Source organism: Natrix helvetica, assembly GCF_964273705.1.
Source record: "Natrix helvetica genome assembly, chromosome: 1".
Taxonomy (NCBI): Eukaryota; Metazoa; Chordata; class Lepidosauria; order Squamata; family Natricidae; genus Natrix; species Natrix helvetica.
In genome coordinates, this window is record NC_138548.1 from 87,465,349 (window position 1) to 87,485,179 (window position 19,831).

Here is a 19,831-nt window from a genome sequence, read left to right on the forward strand (position 1 = left end):
GGCCTTGAGCACATGCATGCATGGATACACAAACACACAGGTGCAATCCAATCAGAATGCTATAGTGCTACAGCACTTTTTTTACATCACTTAATTAGGACTGAGGAACCACATCATAATCACGGCCAAGGTGCTTATGGTCTTCTCAGAAACATCAAGTGCTTTTGCAATTGCCTTTTCTTTACTTACAGACACCAAGAGGGCTACACAGATTTGTGATCTTTAAATTAAGTGGTATTGATTTTCCTAGCCTAACTATTTCTGATTCTGATTTCTGATTCAAGCATTTATTAAACAGCATACAGAGGAAAGCTACTGCACTGGGGATTGCAAAAATTCAGACATCTTTGGATAGCAGCAAAGAGATGCAGAACACCTCTTCTGCTACCATCTACTACTTGATCCGGATTTTTGGATATTTTGCATATTTAAAATAAATCGGCCACCCAAATAATAACTTTGAAATGTAAGCAATCAATTCCCTTCAATGGCTTGCACTACAATTTTCGGAAGGCCTCACAAACAGCGGTTCAGTCAGTGCATCCAGAGGGCACTAGCACGTCGTCTCCTTCCTCGAATTCCCCTGCAAATTCAATTCATTCACCCAGCAGCTCTAAGCCACTTTCTAAGCCGGTTAGCATTAGACTACAACTCCCAGACTGCAAAGCAGCATCAGACCTTGCCCCGTGACTCAAATTATTTTCTCTCCTTCCAGTGATATTTCGTCTCGAATCACATGGGAAGGGAAATATGGCTGCATTGGATAGGGAAGTGTTTGCCTCGCTTCAGTTCTTACTGAAAGTAAGTGTGTGCTTATTTTAATATGGGGAAAGCAGGATGCCGTGGAACAGCGATCAGCTGCAATCGTTTTGCTCTAAAGCACATTTAAGTGACAGAGCACAGAAATGCTCATGCTTATGATTTGTATCCGTGTGTCTTATTAACAAAGTGATGTCTAGTTTTAGCTCCCCTTTCACAGTTGCACAGGTGAGGCAGGGACATGGGTAAAAAAGAAAGCACTTTCCCTTCTTTTAGGCATCTATAAATCTAAACCTAAAACGTTCCGTCAATAGCTAACACATTAATTAAAATATATATAAGAGGTTTTAATCGGGGTTATTATCTAAACGCCACGAGACAAATAATGATGGGGAACAAAGCAAAATCAAACCTGGTCCCTTTTTCCTCTCCAACATCCAACTTCACTTTCCCTTCAAAAGATATTATTTCTTCACTCTCGCAGTCAAGAACTACATAGCTATTATATCAAAGTACAAGTTACCAGATGCCTTAGGATGGATCCATATGTTGCACGCCCTCATCCCTTGTAGGTTGGGATTATTGAGAGCTGACTGCATTGCATCTCAGAGCTATTCTGGTGCCATTTCTTAGACACTTATCTAAGATGTATTTCTAGACTTATTGTTCTTTGCCTTGACTTGTGATGCCCTTATTTTCAACTTCCATTCTTGATGACAGTGTTTCAGAAAGAAAACTCTAGATTCAAAACCCCAGAAAGCTTTCTTCTACTTCATGTGAGGGAACTGATGTGTCTATGATGCAGACATTTAAGTTTCTAGTACTTGTTGCATTATTATTATTATTATTATTATTATTATTATTATTATTATTATTATTATTATTATTATTATTATTATTATTATTATTATTATTATTTGTGAAGGATCACTATTTCTTTCTCTCTTTCAAAGGCTCCTTCAAAGAATGTTGTTCGGCAGTTGTGCCAAGAGTGCTTTTCTAGTTCAGGAATTATCTCCGAAAAGCTCACTGAAAGTACCTGTTCCAATCTCTCAGTAACTTCCAATGAAGCAAATCAGGTAAGCCACTGAAATATATTCAAAATCCTATGAATACTTAAAGATACACAGTATTATACAGAAGAAAAGCATTTGTTTACAGCATTTGATTCAGAACTTCTGAAGCAAATGAGAAGTACCCTAAGTTACATAATGGTGGTGGTGGTGATTAAAGAGTAAGAATAAAATATAAAAGCCTAATAGGGAATTGGATAGACATAGATTACATAAATTGATGTGCATTTTTTCTTTAAAAAATGTGTAGAAGGCAAAAGAAGAAATGCTTTATTAAATGCAATGTGAAACCCTTTATCTCTGTCATTTTTCTTGTAGTTAATACAGTCTTTGCATAACCTTACAAGGCACATCGTTTACCATGGCCTAACGTCGCAAGAAGAAATTCTCTCTCTCTTTCCAGAAGGATTTCACCAGAATCTTAAAAATCTTGTAACCAAGATACTCCTGGAAAATGTGTATGTTTCAAGTTTTTAACTTTGGGCACAGTCAAAGGGATTCAGTTTGAGGCTTATGATAGATCAGTGATGACAAACCTTTTTGGCACTGAGTGGGAACAGAATGTGGAAGAGGAACTGCCCAGAGTCATTGGCATGCTGGGAAATGAACTTCATTTTGGCGCACACTTCCGGTTTTTGGCGCATGCATTTCCCGTTTTTGGCAAACATGCATGCACGATGATCAGCTGGCCAGCGCACATGTGCATGCCAGAAAACAAGATCAGCTCTTCAGTTTCCGTCACTGCTGCACACACGAAGGCCAGCTAATTGTCGCACGTGCATGTGTCCTAGAAACCTGGAAGAAGAATAGGAGCAAGATCAGGAACAAGAACAGGGCACGCCTGCCAGGCAACATGCCACTTCAGGTACACGTGCCATAGGTTTGCCATTACGGTGATAGACCATGGCTTAAGAAAGTTAACAGATTTGATAGGTCAAGCAATTGTTATGGCTATATATATATATATATCTGAAAAATGAAAACAAGTAAAAAACACTTAATGGTTTTTTATACGGTATCAGTCTAAATTGAAGTTATAGGCAAATCTCATGAAATCTGACTAGCTGCTACACATCTATCTTGACCCATGGTGTCAGAATCTGCCAATGTTTTCAGCAACCACACATTATTTTGAAGCACACACCCGCAGGTATTGTTTGTCCATATGGGAAGCACTTCTGTTTCCATACCAAAATACATAGAAAAAGGGAACCTAATAACTTCAAATAATTCCCCCTCCCCATCATTCCAGTTATATGCATCATCACGTGTATGCCAAATATATAATTTGAGGGTGACACATTGACTTCTGGCCATAGCTTCTTATGCTAGTCTTTCTCAGAATGTTGCCCTTAAGATTTGTTGGTTCTCTGGGTTTTAGGATTTCCTGCCAGCATAGCAATTTACACATTTTAGAGTTTATTATAAGATTCTATATTTGTCTATTCCAGGTCATGTAACCATGCTTGAGCAACTGGATATGATTTTTATAGTAAATTGGCCACAGTTATTTAGATTTCATGCCATTGCCAAGTTGCCCTTCCTTTTTGGGTGATTGTTTGTCACAGCATAACTCTGATTTTCCAGCTACAATATTGCCAGATGAAGGCAGATAAAAGCAACTTGTCACTCTCAATGAACAAGAGACATTTGCAATTACTGGGCAAAAGAAATAATCTTGCAGACTGTCAGCTGTTGAAGCTGTAAGTGACACTGAAGTCCAATATACATTAGATACCTTCAGATTTCCTGGCAACAAAAACGTAGTTTGTGGAGTGAAAACCGTTTTGTGAAATCTATTGCTGCTTCCTGTTACTATTCTGCCTTGCAAAGACAGTTATATTTTTTTAAAAAATATTTTCTTTCCTCTTTTTAGCGCCACTTGGAGAAATGAAGCACAAGCCAGTCAAAGTGAGTAGCAGGATATGTGTTGGGATAATTCTGTGTTTTCCTGAAAATAAAACAAGGTCTCCTTTTCTTTTAACCCCCCGCCCCCACAAATAAGTGATTGGCCTTATTTTCGGGGAGGTCTTATTTTTTTTGAAGTGCAGGAGAAGGCGAGTGTGGTCACCTCATGGCTGCTGCTGGGTTGCAATATTTTCAGGGAGGGCTTATTTTAGGGGAGGACTTATTTTAGCGCATGCGCTCAAAAGCTCGATGGGCTTATTATCCGGGGAGATCTTATTTTCGTTGAAACAGGGTTGCTATATATAATATCACACTTCTGTAATATAGCATGTCTGCATTTAATTTCACACTTTTGAGTTTAGGACTATTTCACATAAAGAATGTGCCTAGCATAGAAATTGTTTCCTAGATTATGTCTAAAGCAGCGGTTCACAACCTGTGGGCCGTGACCGCTTTGGAGGTCGAACGACCTTTTCACAGGGGTTGCTAAGACCATTAGAACTCTAAACTTTAGACTCCCCCTCGCGTTCCTCGAAATCCCCTGCAGATGGGCTCCAGAGTTATCGCTGGCTGCGCAGAGCATCGCCACAGTTCCACACTGTGGAAAACATAGGTGGGCGTGCACACCCCATGCAATTACAGCCTCGGAGACTTTGTAATGGCGGGAACTTGTTCTCACTTGCCCAGGCTTCTGCAGAAGCTGCCCTCCGAAGCTCTCCGAAGCCCTCCGAGGGTACTGCCAGGTACTTTTAAGAGTGAGTGATTAAGTGAAGAGTGAGTGAGACAGACAGACCAGGGATGGGATGCTCCCTCTTTTCTGGTTTGAATGCAAATGGGCGAGCGGGTGGTTTAGTGGCCCACCTTCTTTGCTAGTTCAGCAAAGGTGGAGAAAGGAGGCATGCAATAGTCGAGGGCGAAGATGCTCCCCTTCGCCCTTGGTGGCAGGGGTGCTTTATCACAAGCCTCCTTTCTTTCTCTGCCTGCCTGAATGAGCGAAGGAGGAGCTGGCTCCAAACGGCCCGCTCACCCGCATTCAAACCAGCCTGCCCCCTCCTGTCTTTCAACATGGACTCTCTGTAGGGGGAGGGAAGTTCTTTCCAAAGACTGGCTTCTTTCCTCCTCTCCTGTAGCTGGAAAACAGACATTTTTACAGCGGGACAGAAACAGTCCCAGGGAGTCAGTTCCGACTCTCCATTCCCCAAGCAAGTCCCGTTGCTTTTGGAGCCGCTTTTGCTGAATCCTGCGCGGCGGCGATGGCAAGAAGCGGCTGCCAGCGAAGCTCTCAGTGATGACAAGAGTCCCGCTGCCGCACCGGATTCAGCAAAAGCAGCTCCAGCAACAACGGGACCAATGGGGGTGGGAAATCCATGCAGAGGGAGGAAAACGCATGCATTCCCCACCGCCTCCATTGGAAACGAGGCAACTGTCAAGAGAGAAGAGGGCAGCGCATGCCACGTGGGTTTGTGCAACAGCCGAAGAACAGGAGGCAAGATGACACAGTGTGTGTGTGTTTGTGTGTGAGTGAGAGAGACAGACAGAGAGGCACAGAGAGAGAGGAATGGAGGGGAGAGACAGACACACACAGAGAGACAGAGATGGGGGGGGGGAGAGACAGAGATACATTACATTAATATTGTCAGGCCTGTAGTTATGTTCTTTTTAGGATCTTTGGCCTGCCACACTTTCTTATAATTTTCTATGCTGTTTCAATAGTGTAGTAGTTGGGAGGGGGGAATAGAAAGGAGTAGGATTGTGGAATGTATTGTTATGGATTTTCTTAGAAGCTCAAGGTCGTCTTTTGTCTCCGCACCTCGACACCTGGCCGGAAGAAGATGGGTGTACATGCCAGCGTGGAAGATGATGATTGGAACATGTGATGGATTTGTGGGCGTGGGGATAGATCATGAACTTTCAACTGGGTGGAATGTACCACCTCATGTATTGTTTTATTTCCCTTTGAATTCTCTTCTTTCTGTTGAGGATTTCACTCCATCCATTCTGCTATTCAGCCCCATTCGTTCTATTAAACAGATCATCTCAGTATATTTATATATTCATTGAGCATCCGTTCACTTTTGATCCTATTCTTGTTTTACCATATCCACTTATTAATTTCCACTGCATCCTATTTTTATTTTCTGAAATACCCAACTCTCACTTAACAAAGTAGACAGAAGCATACTCTTCTACTCTGCCATTCTGGCTTATTACAATATTCATTCCTTGGAACAAATCTTATATTACTCGTTATCAGTATTTGCTCTTCTTAAATTATTTCTGTCCACTTTCCTGTCTTTAATAAATATCCTATCCACAGATTCATCAAGTTGCTCAGTTTTTATCTTTTGTAATTTGCAATCACTCCTTCCTTTTTCCCTGTAAGATTCAACCATCTTTGTTTTTTGATGCATTAATTTTCAGATGTACACTCTGCATTATATCATATATCCTAATGTTCCCTACAGATCATTTTAGTTTCAACATACAAAGCACTAGTAGTATACAAAAATATGTGCATGTTCATGTCTCTAACAAACACACTCCAAAATTTCTACAAACATTCCTTATGTATTTATCCATAAATGCATTAAACAACAAAAGACACATTCAATGTCCTCATCTTAATCCTTGTTCATTGCTGAATCATTTTTAAGCATTACATTTATTCTCATGCATGCTTTATTTCGATTAGGTGTTGCTCTGGTTACATGCAGCAATCAACCTTCAGTTCCATTTTTACCCAAATACTTGATAATGAAAGTTTATTCATATTATCATACATTGGACCAAATCCATAAACACAATAAGATTTTATTTGTCTTACTGATGCATTTCCCAACGGCTTTTCTCACATGGGATTGATAAATGTGCTGGAAATATTCCTCCGTGAGCCAATGCTTAATAAAGGCTTTTCTATATTTAGCAGGGGTGAGAATTCTCATTACTAAATCATTGTTGGTTTATCAAAATATATATTTTTTTATTTCTTAGTATGCATTAAAATGATATTAGTATTAAAATGGCATAGAATTTCTTGCATTATTGTGTATATTTTCTCCTGCCTAATTCTTGTAGATGGCAATACATTGACAATCCAGGAAAATGCAATAGTGGATATGTCTTCAACACCACACTTTTGTTTAACAAAAAATGAAATGCATTGTTTCCTACAAGGAAGTTATTTTTACAAAAATGTGTTGTTTTATGAATGTCAATATTAACAGAGAGCTACTATGTTTTTTGAATTAGAGATTTTGATTCTTGGTTCATATTGAACATTTCCAAACCCAGGGAAATTGTAGAGGGTTATACAAAGTCAGTTGGTGTTTTATCTATTTCAATATTATCTAGACAAAACAATGTTTAAAGTATGCAAATGTATTTGACTGCCAGTATGTAATGACTGATAGCTTCTTTGTTCAGATGTTGTGGATCTAAAAGCTTCCCCCCCCCCCCCCGTCTTTCATACTTGCCTCATTTCCTTCCTTCTCACCAGGATCCTTTTATGTGTTATTAAATACTGAGTCGGGGTGGTCTTTTGATCAAACTTTTTGACCACTGAATGGAACTGTGGGATGGTGTGCTAATAATCATTTGCAAGAAGGACTTAAAAACAAATGGGGGGGAAGCAGTTTAAATTAGCAAGTGAGTCATGAATTGGGGCACACATGAAACAGAAGACAGTTTTGCTACAAATTCGGGGGAAAGGTTATCACTTTCTAGAGAATCTGCTGAATTGTTTGAGGTCAGTCATGGTTCTCCTAGGTTGGAAATGAAACAAAACCTAGTAAGTAGAACAACTCTGCCTGATCTGATAAGATAGTGCCATGCAGGCAAAGTGGTAGATGTCTGGGAGAAAATTGTTAATTGAATATGACAACCATGGTGAAATGAAATGCCAATGAGTAGACTGGATATTTGCAATGCCTCTCCAGACAAAGAGAAAACTAGAGATTTCCCACAATGCTCCATACATTTACTCCTTGTGAGAAGGCCCCGGTGGATTTAAGAGTTCTGGGAGATGTGGGAATAGCCATCTTTTTGCTCAAACTATGGTCAGCACTTAAAAAGGACGTAAGTTGAGGACTATCTGTATAAGAATTCTACCCATGGGAAAATATTTTAATTGTTGGACATATTGAAGGATATTTTTGAACAATGGGTCCATACATTTATTTTAAGAATGTCTGCCTCTATAGATAGACTGTGTTTAAAAGATGTTATGGAAGAGAAACACGTACTGTTCTTGTCAGTCTCAAGTTTAGATTGAGACCGATCTGAATGTGAGTTTTAGAAATAACAGGCTACGATAATAAGATGGAGAAGGTTCTACACAGGGATTACAAAATAAATTGGCAGATGTCTTAATAAAAGGTATACAAATAACAAATAGAGTGTTGAATAGTTTTCCTATTGTAGAAGGGACAAAAAAGTGAAAGAAATCAAGTTGTAGGACATTATTTGAAGTGACTAAAGATTAACATTGTTAAAAATAAAAGGAAGGTATATAAAATTGGTTTATTTTATCAAGATTAAAATAGATATGTTTCTATGTCTGGTTATTCTAAATGGATTTTAGCTGATCAGCACTAAAATGGGGATGCTTTAAGGATTTGTTCATTGATAACATGATATACAGGAAGAAGAGAAAATTTGTTCTATTTTAACAGAAAGTAATAAGTTACTAAAATTGTTTATAGTTGTGATGAAGGGGGATGTAATTTCTTTATATATTTCTTTTCTTTTTATTTACTATTTTTCTTTGTTTTTATTTTCTGCACCTTATTTTTCATTTTACATTGGTTTTTAAACTGTGTAATTGCAATTTTTAATAACAAACACACAAACATACACATTACATGGACATACTGTACATTGAGAATATTCAGACAATATTTGCCAAAGTAGGATGAACAAACAGATGAATGGACTCTCACAGAAAAAGGAGAACCCGTTCTTTAGTAAAAACCATTTAATGCATCACTTTTATAAATAAATAAATGGAATGTGGTTATAAGTCAATTGTAGTGCAAAACAATAAGAAATGTTCTGAGGGCAGACAAGACAAAGTGATTACTTAGAAGAATTAATTATTTTGAGCTGGTTTTCTAATGTAAAGCTGTACATCTTTATTAAATGTATGTGAGAGGCAAAGGTCCAGGGTGAATACAGGAGGAAAACACATTTCCCCCTCTCCTCTCCCCTCATCCTTACCCCACCCTTGAGAATACTTAATGTATAAGAGAAAAATTCTATCCACTTCCTCCATTTTTTGAGGAAAATTTAGATCTTCAGCACAATTGATAGCTTTTCCAGCCATAGTGTGAGACATTTATGACTAGATTATACTAGGCAATGCTCATTAACTTTAAATGGAGATTAGATATTAGACTTTTGTAATGGTGGTAAATAACAATTTCACAAATGAACATTGTATATACATTGATCCAGCCTCATTCTTAGAAGATTCAGCTTTAAATATAGGTGTGCAAAATGCTTCAGATTCTAAATTCTTTGAGCTTGAGATGACAGTTGTTTAAATTGCCTCTTTTCACCTTATTGGAAGTGTTTGAAACACGAAAACACCTCAGTTCTGAGTTTGAAATGAGGTCATTGCAAGGTCTGAATACTTCTGAAATGGTTGGGAAATTGTTTTGCACTTAAATTGGGACATTTTGAGCCTGAAACATTTTTATTTTGAACTGGTTTACACACCTGTCATTTTAAGTATACTTCTTTGGAAGCAATTCACATTGTGGTGAATTGGATTTCTTTGCAGTGAGTATGTATAGGGTGGTATTCTGAAGGAATATCTAGGATTTCTTGCACTGTAAGCATCTGTGCTATTGCTGGAGTGGGGGTGGTTTTGGGAGGGTTTTTTTGCACCTTCATTAGTTCTAGTCTGCTACAAATAAGGTCAGGAGCATCTTCCAGAGTCATTCATCAAATAGAACTGTCCCTGGGGCTCTAACAAATAGATGAGGCAAATGAAGGTTGCTATCCTATACACATGCCATGCATCAGCATGCTTTTGTTTGCAGGCACCAAAACTGCAGTTGTGTTCTTTCCATTAATTGCTTTTTGGAACAGCCTTGATCTTTGGCTGCCAAGTGAGCTGATGGTGGCTGCCTCTTTCTCAGGAATATTGAAACTGTAGACCAGTAGAGCTAGAAGCAGTTTCTATGTGTGAGCTAGATTACAGGTTAATTTAGCCAGACTTGGGTGGAAGAAGATGGATGGATGAAGAATGCAATCTTTCTGTGTAATTTATAGTCTATTTTTAAATATTGTCTGATGTGACATTCATAACACTAGGAAATGTTACCATCAGGATTATTTCTAGGTTCTGCGCAGGTGCAGAGTTTTGTAATTCTTGTGGAATTTGGAATGGCAATTATCTTATTAGAAAGCTAGGTTTCTAATTAGATTTAAATGAATCTCAGTTGAATTAAAACAAATCAGGGTAGGGCTTTACACGAAATTAACAAACAGAATGTTTACCACACTCTAACCCTTATTTCTTAAGAGTTAGACCACAACTGCCTTCTACTGTGCTTCTGACGTGCTTTGCTTCTGGTCATATTATTTTTCTGACATATAAAGATCCAATCAAAATGGATGACACAGTCTGGGTTCTCCCATTCCTCTGGGGACAAACTGTAATGAGTCGAATTCTTGTGAGGTTTTTTTTTAAGATGTCAGAAGGGAAGATTTATCTAAACTTTGAGCCTTTCGTGACAAATTGAACTGTCCTCAGTTCAGCCTTTTTTAATAACTTGTCAGTCTTGTCAGAACTATGAGGCGGTACCCTTTCTGAGGTAACAAGCCCATATACTGTAGAGTGATCAATACAGGGCAGTGGTGGGCAACCCGCGGCTCAGGAGCCACATGCGACTCTTTACACCCTTTAATGCGGCTCTTCTGTGTGCCGGGTGCCCGCTCCCCTCCCTCCTCTCGGGCTTCGGAGGGAAGCTTCTGCAAAAGCCCGGGTGAGTGACAACCAATTTTGGTCCTATGACTGCAGAATGCTGCAAAATACCATAAATGCAGGCCAGTTGTTGAGTGTTTCAAATGTGATTGGAACACTCAACAAGGTGACCACAGTGTGTGTGTGTGTGTGTGTGTGAGACAGACAGACAGAGAGAGGAACAGAGAGAGGGAGTGAAGGAGGGAATCAGAGAGAGACTGACAGACAGACAGACACACACACACAGACAGAGGGAGGGAGAGAGGGGGAGGGAGGGAGAGAAAGATAGACAGACAGAGAGAGAGACACACACAGAGTGAGTGATTAAGTGAATGAGTGAGAGACAGACACACCCACATACACAGAGTGACAGAGAGAGAGGAAGGGAGGGGAGAGAGACAGAGGGAGAGACAGAGACAGACATACACACACACAGAGTGAGTGAGAGACAGACAGACACACACACACACAGAGTGACAGAGATGGGGGGGAGGGAGAGAGAGGCAAAGAGCCAGAGAGAGAGAGAGAAAGAAAAAGAAAAAAAGAAAGAAAGTGGGAGAGAGAGATGAAATTAAAAACAACAACATACAAACCTGACTTAATCAAACTATCCAAGGAAATGCAAGGCCAATGTTCACATTAGTGGTTGTGACTTTGTCAGTCAATGTCAGGATGTAATTTTCTCTACATTGTAAGGCAAATTTTACGGAATTTAACGTTATCGATAAATAATATCGTTCTAAAGTTTTTGTTTTATTAGTTGTGTTATTTGTATCCTCCCGACCTATGTGGATACTTGCATGCAGAATATTCTCAATAAAAACTTATTGAAACTAAAAACAGTGTACCATCCTATGTATTTTCGGTTTTAAAAATGTGGCTCTCAAAGTAAATTTCAATCGTGGTTTTGGCGAGATTTGGCTCAGTTGAAAAAAAAAGGTTGCCCACCACTGATACAGGGGAAACAGTTTTAAGTTTCTGAAGCCAATAACAAATATTTAGAAATCAACTCTATAGAGATATATAAAACAAAAAATATGTGGATATTCTGAACAAAATTGTTAAACGGTTCAGGGCCGAATATGGATTTTGCATCAGAATTAAAAAAGAATTCTGTAATTAGATTTAATAAAATTAGTAAACATAAATGGGAACTGCAATATAAAGCCCATTCCTTGGCCTATTGACAGAAAAAAAAGAATTCCATTATTACTGAGCCAGTATAGTTTTCATTGAACTGTTTTCTTTCTTTCTTTCTTTCTTTCTTTCTTTCTTTCTTTCTTTCTTTCTTTCTTTCTTTCTTTCTCCTTCCTTTCCTCCCTCCCTCCCTCTCCTCTCTTTCTCTCTCTTCCATGCATTCAGAAAATTCTTGTCCGGATTCAACAAAAGGCAAAAGAGTCACAATATATATGAGAGCCACAGAAGACAAATATTACTTTCCATAAATGGAAAGAGAGAATAGCAAATTACATTCATTGTCATTGGTTAATGGGAATTGGATGAAAACCCAGAAAGGTACCTTAGTGCCTAGGCATTTTGTAAAGTAATTTATCTTATTACAAGTAGTAGGATACAAAACCTACAAAGTGCTACTTTGTAAATAACAATTCTCTAAATCTTTGACATTAAAATAGTGGTTGCATCCTTGCATAATAATGTATGCCACTCTACATATGAGAGCAGAAAAACAGTCAGAGCAGAATGATTGTGCAATAAATCTGTCTAATATTGAACGAAGCTATTGATCTGCCATTCTTTATTTAGTAATATATACTGTCATGTCTAGCAGCTTTTAAGATTTCTGGCAAGGATCTTTTCTAAATCTTTAACTGAAAATCCACTTAGGGAATGATGAATATGAGACTCCGTACATATGGCTACCAACAAATTAGGGGACTGGAAACTAAAACATATCAAGAACGGTTGCAGGAACTGGGTATGTCTAGCTTAATGAAAAAAAGGACTATGGGAGACATGATAGCAGTGTCCCAATATCTCAGGGGTTGCCACAAAGAAAAGAGAGTCAAACTATTCTCCAAAGCACCTGAGGGTAGGACAAGAAGCAATGGGTGGAAACTATTCAAGGAGAGAAGCAACTTAGAACTAAGGAGAAATTTCCTGACAGTTAATACAATTAATCAGTGGAACAACTTGCCTCCAGAAGTTGTGAATGCTCCAACACTGGACGTTTTAAAGAAGATGTTGGATAATCATTGGACTGAAGTGGTGTAGGTTTCCTGCCTAGGCAGGGGGCTGAACTAGAAGACCTCCAAGGTCCCTTCCAACTCTGTTATTATTAAGTTGTCCAATTGGTTGAATCTTATCCACTTACAAACTTTCTAGGGTTTAACGCAAACGTTTTTCACATCACATTTGTAATCATTTTAACTGGTCTGGAGGTATCAATTAAACCCAGACCTTGTATATGTAGAAAATCCATTATGCCCACCAAGAAATAGATGGGATCAATCTTGCCAAACCTGGTGCCCTCTGCTTGTCTTGGACTTCTAGTATGGCCAGTGGCGGAAGATTATGGATTTTGTAGGTAAAGGTGATAAATTGAGAAAAGATGTGTTCTGCTATTGAGCTAAATAAGTTAATCTGAAAATATGCTTATTTTCATGAAGCATATTAACGTAAGTGCTCGACTTCTACAAAAAAGTTGGTGAACTTCAGCTTTTATCTTGGTAAACCTTTGAAGAATTCTGGAATTGTGGTTGATGGTGATTTCCAAGAACAGAAGTGTGTGCTGATAGGCGCAATTCAGACTTGAATGTATTCATTCAGTGATTCCATTCTATGTCCTTTCAATTTTCAGTCTCCCTCCCAAGGCTAGTAGATATGGATTGGAGAGTGGATATCAAGACATCTTCAGACAATATCAGCAAAATGGCTATTCCTACCTGCCTGCTACAACTGAAGGTATTGTCAGATGGATTTTTGTGCATTATTATTTGTTTGTTCTTAAAAAGAGATACATATTATTTTCTTCCTATGAAAATACACACATACACACACACTGTCAAACCATCTAGGCCCGGACCAGGGAGAAGTGAAACAAACACACAGGAAACACAGGAGTTCAGGAATCCAGGCTTTACTTCTCCTTACGAGAAGGAGGAGGAGCTTCCAGGGGAATGGCTGCCGGTCTCTGAGCTCTGCAGCTTGCAGCTCGCAGATGCAAGGGGGGGTGCCCCCCCGGCCCTCTTTCCACCTGGAGGGCCGAGGATTAAGAGCAGCGACCACCCTGGCTTTCCATACAGCCTAATTTGGCTTTCCAGGGTGGTCATATAGGCAGGAGGAGAAGAAGTTTGTTCCACCTTGCCCCAGCTGAAGCCGAGATTGGCAGAGATGAGAGTTGGAGGCGGAGCCATGATCGGAGCTCCGGCTGGAGGAGAGGAGGAGAGGAGCGAGGCAGAGCGAGGCAGAATGAATAAGAGAAAAGAGAAATAAGAGAAAAGAATGGCAGCGATGGCTCCCAGCAACCCGGGCGGCTAGACGGCGATATCGGTGATGCCAGCAGGGCCGAATGGAAGGGTGAGGTTGCTGAAATAGGGGGTGGGCAGGCCACGACAAGATCTATGGAGTTTGGAGCCTAGAGTTTGGAGCCTAGAGCCTGGAGCTTGGCAGAGGGAGGAGACCTGTGGCACCTGTGGCACCAGGGGCAGGGACATAGAGCTAGGAGGCAGAGGATTTAGCAACCCCTGCCATCAACCCCTGCCATCTGCTATCTGCCTCCTAAGACTAAGACTAAGACTGTGCCCAGGAGCCCCTCGTTAACCACCAACATCTTTGTACAACTACCTGCCCACTTGCCATTTTGTTTGTGACTATTTACATCTGACTCTGAGCCAACTACTGTGTGCGCCTGCGTGATTACCCCCACCATTTTTTCATCAACCCACTAGGAAAAAAAAAACACCCATCAAACATCTATTTAATTCGTCTGCCTACTTACATCATGGACTGCCTCCCGGCCTCCATCTTTTTTACCATCTTCCTGCTGTCTTCTCATTATTCCTTTATTTACCATCTATGTGGAACCTGGCCTGCTGCCTCATTTTATCATCTATGGCACCCTGGCCCTGATTGCATCGCTTTTAGCATCATTATATGTACTCAAGAACAGACCTCATCCTACTGCGGGAGTCCCCACTCTCACAGGTGTGGCCCTCCGCCCTTTCGAGGGCCCACCTTGATGACGGATTTATCAATCTCGAGAGGTGGAGGAAGCGGAGAGTTAGGGGTTTTTTAGTTAATTGTTTTTTAAAATTGTATAGGGGTTCCGGGGTTGGGGGGTGGGTGGGTCAGGTCAGGAGCGAGGACAGAGCCAGGTCACCAGGTGTGGTCACGAGCAGAGGGAGCGGTAGGGAGGAGGAGGGGGAGGATGTCGTTCCTGTGCAGGGCTTTTTGATTCCAACGGTCGTAGGGAGGGGCAGATACGAGGACAGATTGAAAATTCGCAGTCGGTTGGGAGACCGTGGGTGCTGGTTACACCCGGTCGCTTGTACCAACCCCCGCATGCTAGGTGGTCAGGAGCTCCAGACCCAGGGCCTGAGGCTGGTGTTATGCAATGCGAGGTCCGTTGTTAGCAAGGCCCCCCTCATTCACGACCTAATCTCGGAGGGGGAGCCGGACCTCGCAGGAATAACGGAGACCTGGTTGGGCCACGAGGGAGGTTTACCCCTCGTGGAAATGTGCCCGCCAGGTTATCGAGCATTTCACCAGCCCCGGGCCCAGGGAAGGGGCGGTGGGGTAGCAGTGATTATCCGGGAGGACTTAGAGCCGAGGGAGTCCACTGTGCCACAGACATCCGGATGTGAATCCCTTGTTGTGAAATGGGGCCCTGGGAGACAGTTGGGCCTGCTGATAGTATACCTGGCTCCTCGCTATACATCAGCAGCCCTGCCCGAACTCCTCGAGCTGATCGCATCGGTGGCGGTTGAGACCCCCAAACTTTTAGTGATGGGGGACTTTAACCTGCCATCGGTGGGAGAAGCATCCGAGGGGGTTCGGGAGTTCATGGCCTCCATGACAGCCATGGACCTGACTCAATTGATTCAGGGCCCGACACACGAGGGAGGTCACACCTTGGACCTTGTTTTTGTCTCTGGCCAGTGGTTGAGTGATCTGGGAGGGGGGGACTTAACCATCACTCCCCTGTCATGGTCAGACCACTCACTCCTCCGACTTGACTTCCCTGGTGCTACCCCCCGCTGCGGGGAAGCGGAACCGGAAAATACTAGATGGTTCCGCCCCAGGCGCCTGATGGAACCAGAGAGGTTCCAGATGGAGCTTGGGCCACCTTCTGTGGCCCTGACCCGCCCTCGGGTAGAGGACCTGGTGGTCGCGTGGAACAATGCGACTACCGGGGCCTTGAACCGGGTGGCGCCTTTGCGGCCTCTCCGGCGGCAACGCTCCACCCTGGCCCCTTGGTTTACCGAGGAGCTAAGGGTGATGAAGCGCCGCAAGAGATGCCTAGAGAGTCGTTGGAGATCCTCTCGTTCCGAATTTGACCGGACACAGGTACGAGCCCATTTAAGGACGTACCTTGTGGCATTGAGAGTGGCCAAACGTCAATATTGTGCCACTCTCATTGCATCCGCAGAGAACCGCCCTGCCGCCCTGTTTCGGGTGTCCCGCTCCCTCTTATTTCAGAGGCCGCGGGAGGCCCCTTTACAGGGTAGAGCAGAGGAATTTGGGAAATATCTGCAGGATAAAATCGCTCAAATCCGGAAGGATTGGGTCCCTTCCAGTGGTCCTGTAGAGGCGTCCGTGGCGAGTCTTGAGAGACCTATCTGGGAGGAGTTTGACTTGGTTGCCATTGAAGATTTGGACAGAGTGCGTGGACGACTGCGACCCACCACATGTTTATTGGACCCGTGTCCCTCCTGGCTTGTACTGGCATCCTGGGAGGTTACACGCGACTGGCTCCTGGGCCTAGTGAACGCTTCGTTGGGTGAGGGGTCCCTTCCAGCCGCCTTGAAAGAGGCGGTGGTGAGACTTTTGCTCAAGAAGCCTTCCCTGGACCCTACGGAGCTGGCCAATTATCGTCCTGTCTCCAACCTTCCCTTTCTGGCGAAGGTTGTAGAGAGTGTGGTGGCTTATCAGTTTCCACGACATCTGGAGGAAAATGATTATCTAGACCCGCGCCAGTCCGGCTGGGGGGGGGGGGGGAAGGAGTGTTATATCCTCGACTTACGACCTAGCAGCCGGCAACAGCCAAACCGCGCCTGATTGGCTAAGATGCGGCTTGGCTAAATGCGGGCTGCTTAGGTCGTTCCCATTGGCTACCCTGCTTGACAGCTCCGTATAAATAGCTGTCAAGCAGGGAAGGTGCTGAATCGCCTGTATATAGTTCTTACTGCCTTCTGTTGCAATAAACGCCATTCAATCGCCTCAGAAGTGTCTCGCCTCATCTCTTCGGCCAATCCTCTAAAAATACTAGCTTAAATCAATAGGATTTTGGATAGGAATGGGACTTCTCACATTGATTTTAGTGGAATATGTGTCACCAAGGCAGGATCAATCATACTGTTTACATATTACCATCTCTATGATTATGACTTATGAAGAAGCTCTTACTCAATGATTAACAGCTACTGCAATGATACTGTTTTGCATTACAACGAAACCACATTCAGACAAAACCAGAATATATATGGCAGCCTGACAAGGAAAGAGAAACCAGCTGTTTGTCTTCTTCTAAGAAATGTGTCTAGCTTTTTTGAAGCAGGATTAGATTAAACCAAAGTGGAGGGAGAATGAGCAGTAAGTAAAGGCAAGGTACCTTTGAGCTCTCTGACCTACACCCCAGAATTATGTATCCTCCCTGTTTTTGAAGAATATGCAATAATGAAGAAGTCATATGTGCCTTGAGGGTAGATTGCTTTTCTATTTACGGTAGGACGACTAAAAACTCTGGTTTTCTTTCAGATTCAAGAAGATGCTGGCTTGTGTGGGAATGACTTTGCAACCTCTGCATTAACAGTAGAGCTGAAGAAACAAACATTGGACACTATGCTGGATGGTCTAGGGAAGATTCGGGATCAGCTTTCTACTATTGCAAATAAATAATACTCTAAGTAAAAAAAACCTCTCCTGCATCAGTCATTAGTATGCATAAAGGTATTTTCTTTCTAACTCAAATATGTTATTTCATAAGGATTCATTTAGCCGTTCTATTTTGTTTCACCCCCTCAAGGGCTAAACAGAGTTTTAATAATCTAGATACTTTCCAAGAAAATTGTGTTCTGGGTGCGCTGCCTAAGATAAGCTTATAATGTCACTCATGCCCTCAGTTTGCATCTATTGCTACAGAAGTTCATAGCTGTGGTTAATAGGAAAGTTTTAAGAAGAAAAAGGAGCAGCGAGTGAAGCAGATTATTTCCCTGGACTCAAATTGTACCACTAGAAACACAAATGCAGCTAATAGACAAGCTTCCAGTTCACACATACTTTTGAAAAGGATGTGCTGAAGAGTCACCAGAGACATTTCATCTTCACTGATACATCATTTTTGACACAGGACAATTGTGGTGCAGTGTCTTTGTCATTGCAGAATGTCATTTTTCAGTAAGCCGATTCCTGTTTTATGATAAATAACTCCAAACTTTGTAATAGCAAAAAAGAAAGAAAGAAAAGTGTCGCCTCATATTGACTTTTAACAGGAATTGAGAGTCGTTGCAATTTGATGATACTAAATAAGATTCCTAATAGCAATTAGCAACAGTATCATTGTCAACTCTGAAGCGAACTTGGCTGGGGCCATTTTGGAGGCTTCAGGGTTGCCACAATGTGAAGAGAAACAGTGGGAACATAGTTAGATTTGGGGAGCGTGGATTGTAGCCAAAACAAAATAATTTCCTGTGGGAAACAAGGACATTTAAACAGGTGGCTGGAAGAAGGAGAGATGAAGTAACCAAGGCTACTGGCCAACTGATTGGACAATCTGACTGATTGTTTGGGGAAAGGGGGAAACACTCATTTTTAATCAGGTAAAAACTGAGGGAACTTTCAGAGTCGGTTTTCACCAGCTTGTGCCAATATGTTATCTCCGATAAAACTGTTCTTTGAGGAGCCTGTCTGACTTGGAATTCAGCTTTCTATGGGGATATTACTTGGAACGTTGACAGTTATTGCAGCATATGTGAAATATTAAGATTTCATTAAAATGCATACCTTCTAACAACTGGATGTTATCTATTTTCATTTATTTTAAACAAATTATTTTTCTTTCAAAGGTGCTATGAGAATAGATCTATTTTTCATTTTTTGTTTTATTAAGGCTTAAAGTTAATGGTATGTTCCCTCAATGTTTTCTATTATCCAATTTCATGCTGTGATATTTTTCTTTATGAACACCCACATAGTGAGTGAGAATACCTGGTTAGTTTCCATTCTGGTATCTCTCAGATGTAATTCAACTTAGGCAAACTTTTTCCAACTTTGTGCCTTAAGAAAAATCTGGAAAGACACCTGGATGCATTTGGATGGTAGGATTGAAGCTAGCAAGGCAGGAACCAACACAGTTTAGTCCAGTCAGATTTATCGGAGCAGGGGAATTCCAGTCTCAAGAGTGGAATAATCTGTTGATTCAAGTGGATGGGAAGAAAAGGTTTAAGATTTAAATCCCAAATCAGATATAAAAACTGTTTTAATTTCTGATTTTCAGCAGGTAGATGTTCTGCATATGACTTTTTTCTTATCAATAATAATGATACCTAGAACTATCAGGTTTGTGAGCCTTTTACCGCTACCCAATTCTTGAATGAAGAGTTAAGTTTCCAGAAAAGTAGAGACGTATAACCATGCCTCACCTGAGGTTTGAATTGGTAGCAGAATTGATAAATTTGAGATGATCAGGAATTGGAACTAGAGCATTAAGTTCAACATCCATTGGACATAGTTCCCACTGATTTCAATGATAAATCAGTAGGAGTTGTGGTGGCGCAGTGGTTAGAATGCAGTACTGCAGGCTAACTCACTGCTCACTCCAGGAATTCAATCCTGACCGGCTCAAGGTTGATTCAGCCTTCCATCCTTCCGAGGTCAGTAAAATGAGGACCCAGATTGTTGGGGGCAGTGCTGGCTCTGTAAACCACTTAGAAAGGGCTGTAAAGCA

At 41.4% G+C, this 19,831-nt stretch overlaps 1 protein-coding gene across 3 annotated transcripts; it reads left to right on the top strand.

Annotated features, from left to right (window-relative positions):
* The first annotated feature begins 669 nt into the window (after nt 1-669).
* COMMD9 (COMM domain containing 9) lies at nt 670-18,898 on the top strand. Of its 3 annotated transcripts, XM_081939155.1 has the most exons (7): nt 670-801; nt 1,713-1,838; nt 2,151-2,290; nt 3,709-3,743; nt 4,288-4,483; nt 13,526-13,629; nt 17,644-18,898. In XM_081939155.1, the coding sequence occupies exons 1-7, from the start codon at nt 751-753 to the stop codon at nt 17,673-17,675; spliced, it is 684 nt and encodes a 227-aa protein (XP_081795281.1). In that variant the 5' UTR covers nt 670-750; the 3' UTR covers nt 17,676-18,898. The 3 variants fall into 3 exon arrangements, with proteins under 3 accessions (XP_081795281.1, XP_081795282.1, XP_081795280.1); XM_081939156.1 differs by lacking the exon at nt 4,288-4,483; XM_081939154.1 differs by lacking the exons at nt 13,526-13,629; nt 17,644-18,898 and adding an exon at nt 5,573-5,834.
* The last annotated feature ends 933 nt before the right edge of the window (nt 18,899-19,831 follow it).